This window comes from Callorhinchus milii, unplaced genomic scaffold (assembly GCF_018977255.1).
Source record: "Callorhinchus milii isolate IMCB2004 unplaced genomic scaffold, IMCB_Cmil_1.0 Scaffold3, whole genome shotgun sequence".
Taxonomy (NCBI): domain Eukaryota; kingdom Metazoa; phylum Chordata; class Chondrichthyes; order Chimaeriformes; family Callorhinchidae; genus Callorhinchus; species Callorhinchus milii.
Genome location: NW_024704744.1, coordinates 63,989,675 through 64,003,643, shown reverse-complemented (window position 1 = coordinate 64,003,643; position 13,969 = coordinate 63,989,675). Strand labels below are relative to the sequence as shown.

At 42.2% G+C, this 13,969-nt stretch overlaps 1 protein-coding gene across 2 annotated transcripts; it reads right to left on the bottom strand.

Moving 5' to 3' along the window:
- Positions 1–3,946: 3,946 nt before the first annotated feature.
- Positions 3,947–10,695, bottom strand: dld (deltaD). 2 transcript variants are annotated; one of them, XM_007884925.2, is made up of 11 exons: positions 10,375–10,695; positions 9,917–10,210; positions 9,336–9,396; positions 8,948–9,208; positions 7,465–7,525; positions 6,544–6,674; positions 6,257–6,426; positions 5,912–6,128; positions 5,045–5,804; positions 4,795–4,909; positions 3,947–4,593 (listed from the first exon to the last, which is right to left on the bottom strand). In XM_007884925.2, exons 1-11 carry the CDS (start codon positions 10,438–10,440, stop codon positions 4,588–4,590), a joined length of 2,142 nt encoding a protein of 713 aa, XP_007883116.1. In that variant the 5' UTR covers positions 10,441–10,695; the 3' UTR covers positions 3,947–4,587. The 2 variants fall into 2 exon arrangements, with proteins under 2 accessions (XP_007883116.1, XP_007883596.1); XM_007885405.2 differs by having other exon boundaries at positions 8,948–9,205.
- Between the last annotated feature and the right edge of the window lie 3,274 nt (positions 10,696–13,969).

Sequence of the window (13,969 nt, the reverse complement as noted above, 5' to 3'; positions counted from 1 at the left end):
AGACCCCAGATAAAACAGCACAGAATGTTTGGCAGCCTTTCTTTCATCAGACTAAAACTTGTGAGGCTGCAATTTGAAACCCAAGACATGGCTTGAAGGGCATCTGAATACATTTCACTCTCACCACCATCATTAATCCAAGAAGAGATTTTCTCTTAGTGACCAGAATGTAGGTCTCAAGCTTCCTGGTGTACATTGCCCACAGGAGGTGAGGTAGTTTAACTTGAGGAAATTTCCTGATGGAGTTAACAGGCTATTTGTTCCACCTGTTGTCAGGCAACAAACCGGATACTTGCTATGCTCTCAAGCCATGACACCTCTGTCAACTGCATAATATTCCAGAAAGACACACAGAAAAGAACTGCTGTAATCATATCACATGCAACGCATGTAATCACGTGAGATCTAAGAAAGTATTAAAAGGTCCGAATTCTCCAGTCATTCAGAATGTAGAGTCCTGTAGCTCAGTGATTAGAGCACTCGCCTTGCAAGAGAGAAACCTGGGTTTGATTTCCAACAGGGTGAAACCTTGGGCAAGTTTCCTTACTCCACACGCCTGATAATAATCCCTCAAGAAAAAAAAACAATAATAATTTGGTCACTCAATCCACGACTGTTTGTGGGACACTGCTGTGCGCAATTGGCTGCCCGCTTCGCCCACAAATATACAGTCAATTCACTTTACGGTATATTCTATGAAACACTTTGCGATGTCTAGGAGACATGAAAAGCGCTATATCAAATGCAAGGCTTATTATTATTAACCTAACAACACTTCAGTGAGAAAATATGACCTTTTTCCAATGGTTTTGTTAGCATGCTTTTCAAACACTAATTTAACTTTAAATTTTAAAATGCAGGTTATAGCCCCCCATGTTTAGAAACAGGATAAAATATATTATTTTCGTAACTAATAAGAGGCTGCCAGCTGTCAACTTTATAAGATTGTCTTAAAATGTATCCTTTCCTTGTTTTAGGTGGTGGTCTTCAGATGCTTGTAAACTGTAAATGATTTTGTTTACACAATAAGTACTTAAGATTACACTGTACAACATGCATTAATCTTAATTTGTCACAGAGCTGCAGTTATCATTCAGTCTCAATCTGTTAAGATTTGGGATTGATCAATTTGAAGTTTTTTCAAATTACCATATCCATTTTTCTCCAAGTGTCCAGTATAGAATTCAAAGAGTTAAAACTTAGATAAAAGTTGATGTTTCCCCAGGGTGCCTTTGCTGTGCTTTGCAAATAATAATTGTTTTGTTACATCACCTATAACATTGAGATGTCACAAAGCACTTCACAGGGAATTGTTATCAAATGTAATGACTGTGTATTTGTAGTTACATCATAAATCTGGATGCAAAGGATTATACAGCCCACAAGGCTTGTCCTCTCATGTTTAAAACTTGTTCTTATAACATTTAGTGGCACAAAGTCAATATTGCTCCAATCTTTATTTTATTTAATTGAATTGTATCCAATGTAATTATTTCTTGAATCGCTCCACAACAATCAATCGGAATGATCCACCAGACTGGGATGGTGGTGAAGAGACCTTGTAAGGTAGCAAAGAATTTGGCAATAACACCCACGGATTGAAATAAATTATAAATATTGGTTACAAATGTCTTTAAAAGTAATTGAATGATATTAGGAGTGCAGTAGGCTGTAACATAGTAGACAGCATGATTGAAGAATTTGACCTAAGATCAAATCCTTCAATTTTAAAATGTATTGTCTGTCCCTTACTGCTTCAATGATCTAACAATATGTACAGTTTTTTGTAATATAGATAATCATAACTGATAATGTTTACATGCAATGGGAAGAATGTCTGAACTACTGATAAAATATACAGATTATATTTTCCATCATTTTTACAGATGAAAAACATAAGGGAGTTTCCCCCCAGTATACTGGTCAATAATCCCCAGATAAAATTGGTCATTTTGCTTCAATGTGGGGCATTGCTCCACAAAGTTGGCTGCCTTGTTCATCTATAAAAGTACACATCACATTTTACACAAAATCCTGTGAAGTACTTTGAGACATACTTCCAACATGAAAGGCACCATATGAAAATTCAAGGCTAAGCAATTATTAAAAACTGCACACAATTAAAATTGTCATTATATCCTTAACAGAATAATTATCTCATAAAATGAATGGAAGATTTAAGTACCAATCAGATCTTACTATTTAAATACTTGCAAATAGTGAAGTATTTAGTTAATTGTACACTATAATTGGTTATTTTCTTTATTGTATACAATATATTGGAATTTGTACAAATATACATTGAGTAATATGTTGTGCTTGCAGAAGATGAATTGATCATCTGCAAACATGTTTAGATATACACTTTCCAGTCACTAATCTCTCTAAATTTCCCCTAAATTTCAATTTATTCCTGACCAATATATTCATTACAGTCATGCAGAATGGTTTCTATTTTACAGGATTATACTGTTCTAAACTTGATTTTTTTATATTTCATATTCCCCTAAACAAGCTGTAATCTTTTAGTTTTAAATCCTGAATATTAAAATGTTTTCACTCTGAAATAGTTCAGTACTTTTGTATAGTAATAACACTTTACTATGTTAGAGGAAAATGCATTATGTAAAATTGTTTTGTAAAACCACTATACTAAATGGCTAAATGAATTTAGAAAAATGGATGTTGGCCATCAATACTTATTCATACAAAAAAATTAAAAGGGTTAAAACTTTTTTTAAAATCCATCCAACAAGCCCAAAAATAAACCCATCATACGTTTACGACTGATTGTTCCAACAATAGGTAATTAACTATGTGTAAAATAATGCAATGGAATGAAAGAAAATGTTTTAATCTTCCAATTATAAACCAATCAAGACTCCAACCAGCTTTATTCCAGGGTTGCACCATAAGGTTTCACTTTCTCCCTCAATCTTCTCATAAAATGCCGAAAATGAATGAGGAGATTGAGAGTATAAACCCAAGATCAAAGTGTTAAGAAAATCCTCACTGGATAATGCAAGAGTTAAAAAAAAAAGGATTTAAACTAGGGAAACACGTGAAATAAGCCAGCATGAGAAAATCAAGCCAAGTGCATTACTTTCCTGTTTAAAAAACATCGCAGCAGGTCAACCAATAGCCATTTGGCACCTCACATATGTGACCCACAGACTTAAGAGGAATGTGTATTTGCCCAAACACAGGAAGGGTGTGGGGAAGGTAATTCAACAATGAACACAAGATGCAATTCAGATTCCACTTTGTATTAAATATTCTGAAGTTCCAGTTGCACTACAAAAGGGAAGAAAGCTCCCACTCACTGCACAGCTTCCATGTTCATATACTCTGCTGGAAGACTCAAGAGGATTCCAAGATTAAATTAAAATGCTCACACGGGGAGATACATTGGGCAAGGTACTAGAGTAACTAGTGCATTTAGAAGCAAACCTCGAAATAAATTATAAATGCTTCAAGAAACAAAAAAAGCAGAAGAATAAAAAGCTAGATTGCAAATAGCATGGGCTGGTTGAGGTGAGCACACAATTGCTAAATAATCTTCCATTGTAGATTGTGAACAATGATGTAGTTGTGAAAGGTTTTAGGATTCAGTCAAAATCAATAATAATAATCCTTGTAGTTGATATAGCACCTTATCACATCTTCAAGACGTCTCAAAGTGCTTCACAGAATATGCTGTAAAGTGAATTGATTGTACATTTTGTGGGCGAAACTAATGAAATATTTTCTAGACATGATTTATTACTAAGAATTGCAAAATAAATATAGGGCATTGTATATTGAGAAGTTGAATAAATTACAATAATTGACAAAGAATCATAAAAAAATCTGAACTGTTCAGGGGAATACAAATATACATCAAGGGATAATTAGTTTACATAATGATATACTCCAATAAGCATGAAAGCCACAAGAACAGGATTTCAGAAACTTCATTTCATTTTATTTAGAAAAAATATTTATAAAACAACTTTCTTCAGTAACAAAACAGTAATACAAACAACTCCAATAATTTTCCACTTGTCTTTCTATAAATACGATTATGTACAAAATAGACATGGAACTGAAGTGCCTTTTTTACATATTTACCAGAAATTAAATTATGCAAATGAACTTCAAGAACTGCCAACTGCAAATATTTTGAAAAATATTTCAGAGTTTGAAATCTTTTTTCTGACCCATTAGAAAATATTTCAGTGTCCAAAAAAAAAAGGCATCAGAGGCAGTGTTTGCATCTCCAGTATAAGAATACATCAGAGGCAGCTTGCATCTCAAGAACAGCTTCTCGTACAACTCCTGATTTACACTCAAGGCAGTGCAGGCTTTCAATTTAGGCATCGAGCCCATGTACAGAATACAGGAAGCAACTGTTTGTCCATAGTGCAATGGATAAAGAGAGCCATCAAAGGCAGTGCAACAGGCATCCGTTAGCACAGGTCCTGGCCTACCGTCCACCCTTTGTGTTTTCTTGTCGAGAACCAGTTTAATTTCAATCACTTTTCTGAGCAGCAATTACTGGAACGAATTTCCTCAGCAAGAGAACCACATCACCATGGCACTTCCATTTTACACCTACAGAAAAAAAAACAGTAGAAATGATCAGCTTTAATATTGGAAACATACCACAAATTTAAACATCTTATATGATCGTTCGCAGTAAAGTTAAGCCACGAGAGTCTAGTCAGTTGGATACAAGGTATCAAAATTCATAATGAAGTAAAGCAGAAGCATAATTAATCTAGAAGAAAATGTTATTCAGAAGAAAGTACATACCTCAGTTGCTATTATACATTCATCCTTCTCTTCAGATATGACATACACCGACTGATACTTTGTGGCTTTTGAATTAGAGTATGTGGATTCTGGTCGTTTTCTTTCCGATGGTTCTCTGTTAATAGAGTAGAAATAAAATTTAGATAGTTGACTAATATAAATTGTTAAATCTGTTAATCGAGCAGAAATAAGATAGTTGATTAATTGGTTATAATTCAGAAATTAGTTTTTTTTAAGTTAAATTAATTACCCATTATGCTGTACAGCACTTTTGGCCTCCACATCTGGATCACTGGCATCATTCCTTTCATCTTTGAGAAAGTCTTCATTCTTTAGCTCATGCACCAGATTGTAATCCACTGAAGGGTATTTAACCTTATAACCATTTTTCTCTGCAGGGCTGTCACATTGCAAGTCCACTTTCTTATTTGTGTTTTTGATTTGCGTGGCAGTGATGATACTAATGGAGATGTCTTTTTCACGATGGCAGTCAGTAAGGTTGTTCATGGTCTCCATTTCACTCTTGGAGATGTCAGGCTGGTGACGGCTCTTCTGTCTTTTAACTCGAACACCGACCACAATTGCTGCACATCCCAACAGAAGCATGAGAACTAGAATAATTCCAGCACACACTGCAACCCACGGGAATTGTCCCTTGCTGTCCGGTACGTCCACAATAACAGTTTGAGGTGAGTCAGGAAGCAGGAACTCGCAGTTAATGCCACCATATCCACGTGCACACTGGCAGGCGTAGTGATTATTTCTCTTGTGGCAAGTCGCACCATTGTGACAAGGGTTGTTTTCACACAAGTTGGCTGATGCACTGCAATTCTTGCCACTAAATCCTGGGCGGCAGTTACAGGTATAATCATTGATTCCATCCCGACATACCCCACCATTGAGACAAGGCAAATTTACACAGTCATCAGCATCAACATCACAGTTTCTTCCTGTAAAGCCAGCATGGCATTGGCATAGATAGGAGTTCCCAACATCCAGACATTGAGCACCTAAAACAGAGAAGAAAACAGTTAGGTTTCTATGCTGTGAAGGCACACATCATTATCAGAAAGTATTAATTATCTGCTTCCAAGCTAAATATTGTGATTCTGCTCACCATTAGTGCATGGGTTTGAACTGCAGTGATCAATTTTCTTCTCGCAGTTGAAGCCAGAGTAGCTCGTGGGACAGAGGCAGTTATAGCCACCAGTCAATTTATCTGTGCATCTTCCTCCATTAAAACAGGGCCCATCAGCACATGTCATTGCACTCAATTCACAGTTTTTACCATGGAACCCAGGTGGGCAAGTACAAGTGTAACGGTTCTCCAGATCCTGAAACAAAACATTTTTTAATTGGTTACCTAAATAAAAAGGCTCATAATTGTAAAAGCAGTGCGAGATTTATATTTGAAAATACTACTGGAGATTTTAATTTCAGATTAACGTTCTGACCCACATACCGTGCAGCTTCCGCCATTTTTGCAGGGGTTGGAATCACATTCATTGATCTCGATTTCACAGTTGGTACCAGTGAATCCAACACGGCAAGAACAGGTGTAGCTTCCTTCACCAGTGTTTGTGCATGTGGCTCCATTCTTGCAAGGCTTGTGGTGAGTACAGTAGTTCAAGTCTAGGATGGAAGGAGGAGAATAAATGAGATCTTGTAATGCAACACCAAATCATTTAATGGATGGAAGACCCAGGTACTTCACAAAATTGGTTATTTTTCTCACACATAAAAACTTACCCTGGTTACAGAAGAGGCCACCCCAGCCTTCCTGACATTTACATTCCCATGGCTGTTGACATGTGCCATGAAGACACCCTGGGTAGCGAATGCATTCATCACAATAGCGACCTTGCCATCCAACTCTACATCTAGAAATACAAGAATTAAATACTTAGTCATACAAAGGTTGAGAGATTTTAACCCAGATAACATTCCTGCAAAGGTTTCTACGTGAACACATTGACTAGACTAAGCCACAACTTTGATTCAGCCAATGTGGCATTTTTGGACCCAGCATTAAACGCTATTAACACCACGTGGGTACCAGAAAACACAAAAGGTGCAGCATGCATCATTTGATTTATAAACTTAGATCTCCACTTTGGCTTTTACTTAAGATCTTTTTTCCTGACGAGATGCCTGAAATCCTTTGTAAAATGTATAAACAAGTGCTCAGTTACATTTAGCCAGCAACGCTGGATTGAAAACATTGATGGTAGTCAAATGTGATGATTTGTAGGAAAGAAACACTAAATGTAAGCTGTCCATCTTGGGTTAAGAGTATAGAAAAGTTTGAACTACTGACAAAGTGCAACCCACCAATAGAGGGCGATCTTACCAAGTGTTCAATACCAGAAGGCAGAGACATTAGCAGTGAACGACCCTAAATTGTTCTACTTATTACATTTACTATAATTACAAATATTAACTTCGCAGTAGTGCACTGTGAACTTGAAGTTAACACCAGTGTTTTGCTTCTGCTACTTGATCCCCAAGGCCTGAGGTTTCCCAGGCTTACAAATTTACCTCGAAGCTAGAAGGAGACGAGTTTCTTTGAACTATTGAAGATCCCTTCCATTCCCACGCACCTTCTGATACAGATCGTTTACTGACCCTTTTATGTAATATTAACCCCCCTGAAAAGCTCTTCTTACTTACTTGCATTCTCCAGGTCTGTCGCAGTATCCATGTTGCTCATCACAACTGGGAAGACAGATTGCTGAGGGGGGGGAGAAAGAGAAAAAACACACACTTAAGTATCACGTTAACACGTTAACTGCTCAGATTTGCAAGTTGAAAAGTGATGCATCAAAATAAAAACCAAGATAAATATATAGGGCATTAAATAAAACTATTTTCTATACATGCAGTGATTTTTTTAATATCAAAAAAATTGCCCACTAAATACAGTCGGTGCATTTTACAATATATTCTGCTTAAGCACTTCTGACACCTTCAACGACAACGACAAGCCGCTGTGTGGGTTGCGAGGCTTATTATTATTATTATTATTATTGCTGTTTTTTTATGAAAAAGAAGTGATCTAAAAAAGGTGGGTGGGTGGTGGTGGGGGTGGGGGGGGTGTCCCCACTGACTTCACCCTGGTGACTGGCTCCTTTGGTTATCACTGGGGGATGAATGGGTGGGGGTGGGGATGTTGTGCTTTTAACGCACTTCCCCACACACAAAAGGTGGGGTGGGGGGAGAGAGAGGGAGAGAGAGAGAGAGAGAGAGAGTAAAAAAAACACAAAGCTTCCCCTCCAACCCCCCCCTCCCCTCCATCCCTTTCAGTGTCGGTCAGAAGTCCCTTTTATTTTTGCCCAACTCCACCCCTTAATATCTCGCTGTGTGGAGATAAGAGTGGACAGCTGGTTTGCAGGGTGGCTGCAGCGGGACAGCTGCTCCATTGTCTGCTGCCTCTCTCTCTCTGGCCGAGCCCGCAGCTGCCCTGCCTCGCCTCGCCTCGCATTGCCTGCCTTGCCTGCCCTGCCCTGCCCTCCCCTCCCTGCCTGGGCGCTCGCTCGCTCGCTCACTCGCTCACAACAATGCCCAGTCACAGCCAATGGGCGCCATTGGCCGCGCACCCGCCGCGCAGCTCTCGCTAATGCGCGGCACGAGCAAGGGGTGAGGGGGGGGGGGGCGGCCAATGAGGTCTGCACCCCCCCCCCCAATCACCTCCCCCTCCATTAACACAGAGCGACCCGTGCCGTGCAATACAGTGCCTCCGACCAGGCAACCCTCTCCCTCCACCCTCACACCCCCCCCCCCCCAAGAAAAAAGGTCTCTTCTCCATCACAGTCCCTTCCTCAGCAAAACCAGGGCAGACATCATTAAAGACAGAGAGAGACAGAGAGAGAGGCACCAAACATACTCCACACACAACGAACCGTGCAGTTTTTTTTGGGGGGGGGAGGGGGGGGTTGTTGAGAAATAACTACACACATCGAAACCACACACTCGCCTCCGACTTGATAAGATCTCACTCAGCCGGAACCCCGGGATCTGACAGCGGTTTGCACACACAAGCCAAGGGGGCAGCCCCCCCCCCCCCCCCTCCCTCCCGGGGGCTCACACTCCCCCCCCCCCCCCCCCCATTCCCCATCATCCATAAACGTTTAGATGCAAAAGCAGAGCTACTCACAGTCAGTGCAGTACACGCCCTTCCAGCCCGGGTTGCACATCTTCTCGCCCTTCTCGGCGCAGCTGAAGTGCCCGAAGGCGTCGTCCCTCGGTCGGCAGAAGGCCGAACAGCCCTCCCCGTAATAGTGCTCGTCGCAGACGAAGCGATAGGAGTACTTGAGTTCGGTTCTGCCGCTGATGTGAACGTCCTGAGTCCACTGATCGCCCACCGCGAGGTGCCTCTGAGTGGCGAGACGGCTGATGAGACGGTCGGGATTATCTGCTGCAACAAATCACAGAGACATGACACGGCCATCCACGCCGCGGGTGTAGGGGGGTTAACGTGTTTTGGGGGGGAATCTTGTTGTTGTGTGGTGGTGGTGGTGGTGGAAAGGGAGGGCGAGCCTTACCTGTGCTAAGGTCGTCAGTGGGATTTGCGTGCAGAGCTTCGATGATCAGCGAGAACGTTCCCTGAAATTAACACACACACAAAAAAAAGAAGAGTTAAAAGAGAACGAGTGGGAGTCGATTGAGAGACTTTTTTTTTTAAAAAAAAATCAAAACCACACAGAGAGGGATCGACACACACACACAAAAAAAAAATCACCCACTCATTCCGCGACCTTCGTGATATGTTCGTGGAGGGAAGAGTGTGTGTGTGTGGGGAGGAGGGGGGGGGGGGGGGGAGAGACCTCCAAACGTGCGCTTATATCGCGGGACGGGATATTGGCAGAAGGGGACAGTTGTCATTTACCTTCACGCTTAATTTCTCTGGTTTCACGCGTAACATTGTAAGACGAGGCCGTTTGGAAATCTCACGCTGGGCCGAAAATTGTCAGCTGAGGGGCTGTGAAGTTTCCCACACCATTAGCGCTCTCTGTGTGTGTGTGTGTGTGTTGTGTGTGTGCAGTTACTTTTAAAATACAAACATAAGATATATATATATATGATGTATATAAATATATATATATATATATAAAAGACAGCTTACCGGCCAGGTGAATGCGAAGGGGAATCGGATGGGGTTGTTAAATGCATCGGACTCCAGGCTGGAGAAGGAGCCGGGGTCCAGCACCGGGGTCAGGGCGCTTCCGTAAGTACATGGCGGCTCAGGGGTGATGTTCGCCTGGTAGTGCTTCAGGCACACGCGGAAGAAAGTTTTACACTCACAGGGCAGCCCGTAGTTGGAAGCGGAACCACCTCGACAGCAATTCACATTCCCACTCAGCCCTTTGCGATTGCTGAACTCCTGCAGCTTCAGCTCAAACACCCCAGAGGTACAAGCCTGTAAGGGTGGGTGGTGGGGGGGGGGGGGTGGAAGAGAGAGACAGAAAGAAAAGGCGGATCAGCTCTATAAGGCGGCGACAGCAGAAGTCAGTCGGCAATGAGCAAACGTTTTCCTTGTTTGGGGGAAAAATTAAAAAGGGAGAAAGTCCGAGCGCTTCTTACCTGGTGCAGGGCAGCGAGGAGCAGGGCAGCGAGAAGGCGATAGCGTCCCATGGTGGGTAACAACATTGGCGTCGGGAGTAACGTGTGAAGCTTTGGGTCTGGGTGGGTAGGTAGACCTTCAGCTCCACCGAGAGGGTTTCTGTTTTGCTCTCAGGTCCTTGCCTTGGCAGCTCTTATTCTTCACAGATCCGCCCTTCGCCGATGAGTGACAGCTCTTTCTCAATGAGGGTCAGTTGCTGGAAGAAGCGAACATCTGAGGATCGATACCAAACGGCAGGCTTTTTTTTTCTTCTATATAAACATATATATATATAAACGCTTTTTGTGCGCTCTCTTTGCTTTTTTTTTCCACTCTTCCAACCCCCCCACCCACCCCGGATTATATATTTTTTTCCTAAAAAAATTTTTTTTTTTTAAAAAAAACTCCAAAACTAGTAACAACGGGTCCCAGGAAATTTAGGGACGATCTCGAAATTCCTTGTCCTCACGATAATTCCAATTACAGGCACAAGACAGATTTTGACCGGTAGGTGCCAAGTCCAGAGAAACCCTGATGTTCTCGTCTGCTTGTTAGAAGTGCGGATCCTGTGTATTTGTGTGTGTGTGTGTGAGTGAGTGAGTGAGTGTGTGTGTTGTTGCTCTTTTCCTCTTTCTCGCTCTAATTCGTTTCGACTCAATCCGCAGCACTGAACAACTGATGCAGGAATCGTCTGGCGCCCCTTATATACAGCCGCAGCTCCGAAATCCTAATGACATGCAGATTATTTGACCCCCAATCTGGCGAGCTGTCACAAAGGGGCCAGTTTCACCCTCCTCAATAGATTGCCAAATGGTCACTGAGCTGTAAAATGGGCAATTCTCTTGGTTATAGAAATACTCATTTAAATTCCAGCAAGTTTTTTTTTAAAAAAAACCGCAAAGCATTTCCACCCCCCCCCCCCCCCCCATTTACCTTTTTATACCCCCATTAACAGCCAAATAGCAGCACAGGGTTTTTTCTTTAAAAAAAATAGAAACACACAGCAAGGGCAACCTGCAAAGTTTATTTTCACCCAAACGCTTTGTAACAGGAGATTGTTTTTTTTTACCCCCACCACCCACCCACCCACCCTCCCTCCTCCTCCTCCTTCACTGTTTTGTAACTTCTTGACATTTCTCGCGAGTTAAAAGCGAATCGTTCCCAAGTTTTTGTTTGGCAGGTGGTTGGTGGGGGGGGTGGGGGTTTGCGGTGTGGAGAAGAGAACCCCCTTTGCAGCCCGACCGAGAGAGAAGGCAGCACTTAACATTTTTAGAAAACAATCCTGCTTTTTTTTAAAAAAAAACCTCGATCGAGAATTGTGATGAAAGCGACAAATTTTTTTTGGTGGTGGTGGTGGTGGATGTGGATGGGGGGGGTGGGGGTGGGATTTTTGTTTGTGTGAGATGTGTGTGCGTGTACGTGTGTGTGTGTGTGTGTATGGGTGGGTGGAGAGAGAGAGAGAGAAAAAAAAGTTGGTTGGGGTGTGTGTCGTTCGCGTGGCTGTCATTAAGGCAGTTGTTATTGTTGAGCTAAAGGCGGCTCATTGTGCTCTCAGCTGTATGGTAATGCCGCCCGCACCTGCTCTCCACAATAGAGCAGCACCCCCTTGGCGCACGCTACCAGCCCACTCTACAACAATGTCTGCATCGGGAGCCCAGCCCAGCACTGCACTGCAGCCAGGCCAGCCCAGCCCAGCCCAGCACAGCCCAGCACAGCACCATCTCCTCCACACCACACACACACACACACTCACTCACTAACCCACCCACCCACCAACCGTCCGTCCGCTCATTATTTTTTATTAAGCAAACCATCAGAAACACCCAGCACACAAGAGCATTTGTTTATTTCCCCCCTCCCTCCCTCCCTCTCTCTCTATCTATCTATCTCTATCTACCCTCTATCTCTCTCTCTACCCTCCCCCCCAAAAAAAAAGTTTACTGGAAACTGTCACTCAACTTGGCAAAATTCCTTTATTGTTAATATATATATATATGTGTGTGTGTGTGTATAGTTGCACCAGCCCGTTATAACAGCCCGCGCCGGTACTGCAATCGTTGTCGAGCAGCTCTGAGAGCATTTGACGTTCATTTGTGTATCGTGTTTGTCAATTAATTGTCAAATGCTCAATTTAGGGACCAAATGGCCAGCAACCGTCTGCTTCGATGTTAGCACCAAAGTTGATCAAACGCTCCAAATGTATCTTTTTGTTTCACTTTTGGGCACCAGTGGTCCTTATTACCCACATCTGACCGGATTTCTCTTTCAATGCACTGCAAGCACTCAGAGAAATCAAGCATATTAATTAAGACGGAACGCATAAACACGGATTTAGGGAAAACACACTCACTGGAAGCTGGACTGCATTTTTCAGTCATGTGTACATTATACGAAAGGATGTAGTTAACCTGCAACAAGTGTAATGTGTGTCTCTTTCTCTCTCCCACCTCCTCCTCCTCCCTATTTTCTTTTTTTCTGTAAACAATGAGTGTGTTGTGTAGATCTTGCATTCAAAAGCGTCAAGTAATAATGGTTTGGAAGTTAATGCATTTCGAAACTGGTTTTTCTTTTTTTTAAAAAAAAGTGTAAATAAGAACCACGCGCGAGGGTTTAAACCTACAAAAAGTTGTCCCTTTTCTCAACCCCCCCCCCCCCCCCCCAGCATGCGTTTGTTGAATTGACGTGGCACAGATTTCTCGATTACTCCAGCAAACCGTAACTGAGAGGCATACTAAAACATGGCAATCCTACCCAGTGCACTTATTCTTTTCAAACTTAATTTATGCCACGCGATTCTGTCTTCGTGAAATCAGGCAGAAAGCTCTTTTTTTTTTTCTTTCTCGCTAAGCCTGGGTTTGAGGAGGAGGGGGTGGGAGAGCGACTGTTTAACTAAGTGGTTCTATAGGAGGCTGTTGTAGTTTAACTCCTGCCCACCAGTAGCTAAGGAAACAAAGAGGGACATCGCTGGGGACTCAAGGTCTAACTATTCAGCTTTTTCCAGTTTAATTTTCATTGATTATCAAGACAAGGGGAACCCTTGGGGGATTCAATCTCAAGGGGTACGACACGCCTCAGACGCGGTCAGCCGCTAGCCAGCCATCTGCTCCTAACAAATGGCGCTATTTCACTAAAATCGCATGTCTCTGTACCACACTTACATATGCGATCCTTCCATCCGAATTACACTAAAGCATGTTAAAGAACCTGTAACGGTATGACGATCGACATGTGTTTGGATGGGAGATTGCTAGACTTGTTTGGGAGTTAAAATGAAACACATCCATAACTAACCCCCCCCCTTCCCCCTCCCCAAAAAAAGCATGCATATTGGTTACAAGCACGTGTTTTGGAGAATATCTAAGTCGCCTGATTCACTTATTGGGAAATCATTAACGACCTCGCAGTTCACCTTAATGTCATGTAATTGCCAATCAGATAACTTGTTTCGGTGCTCGTCTATTAAACTGGATCTCGAAGTCTCCGTCGTTGTCATAAATAAGATGTAATCTGCCCAGCAGGTGCAGGTTTTGTGTTCGCTGCAGACCTAAATACATTTCAGTTTTAAAAACAATGAGA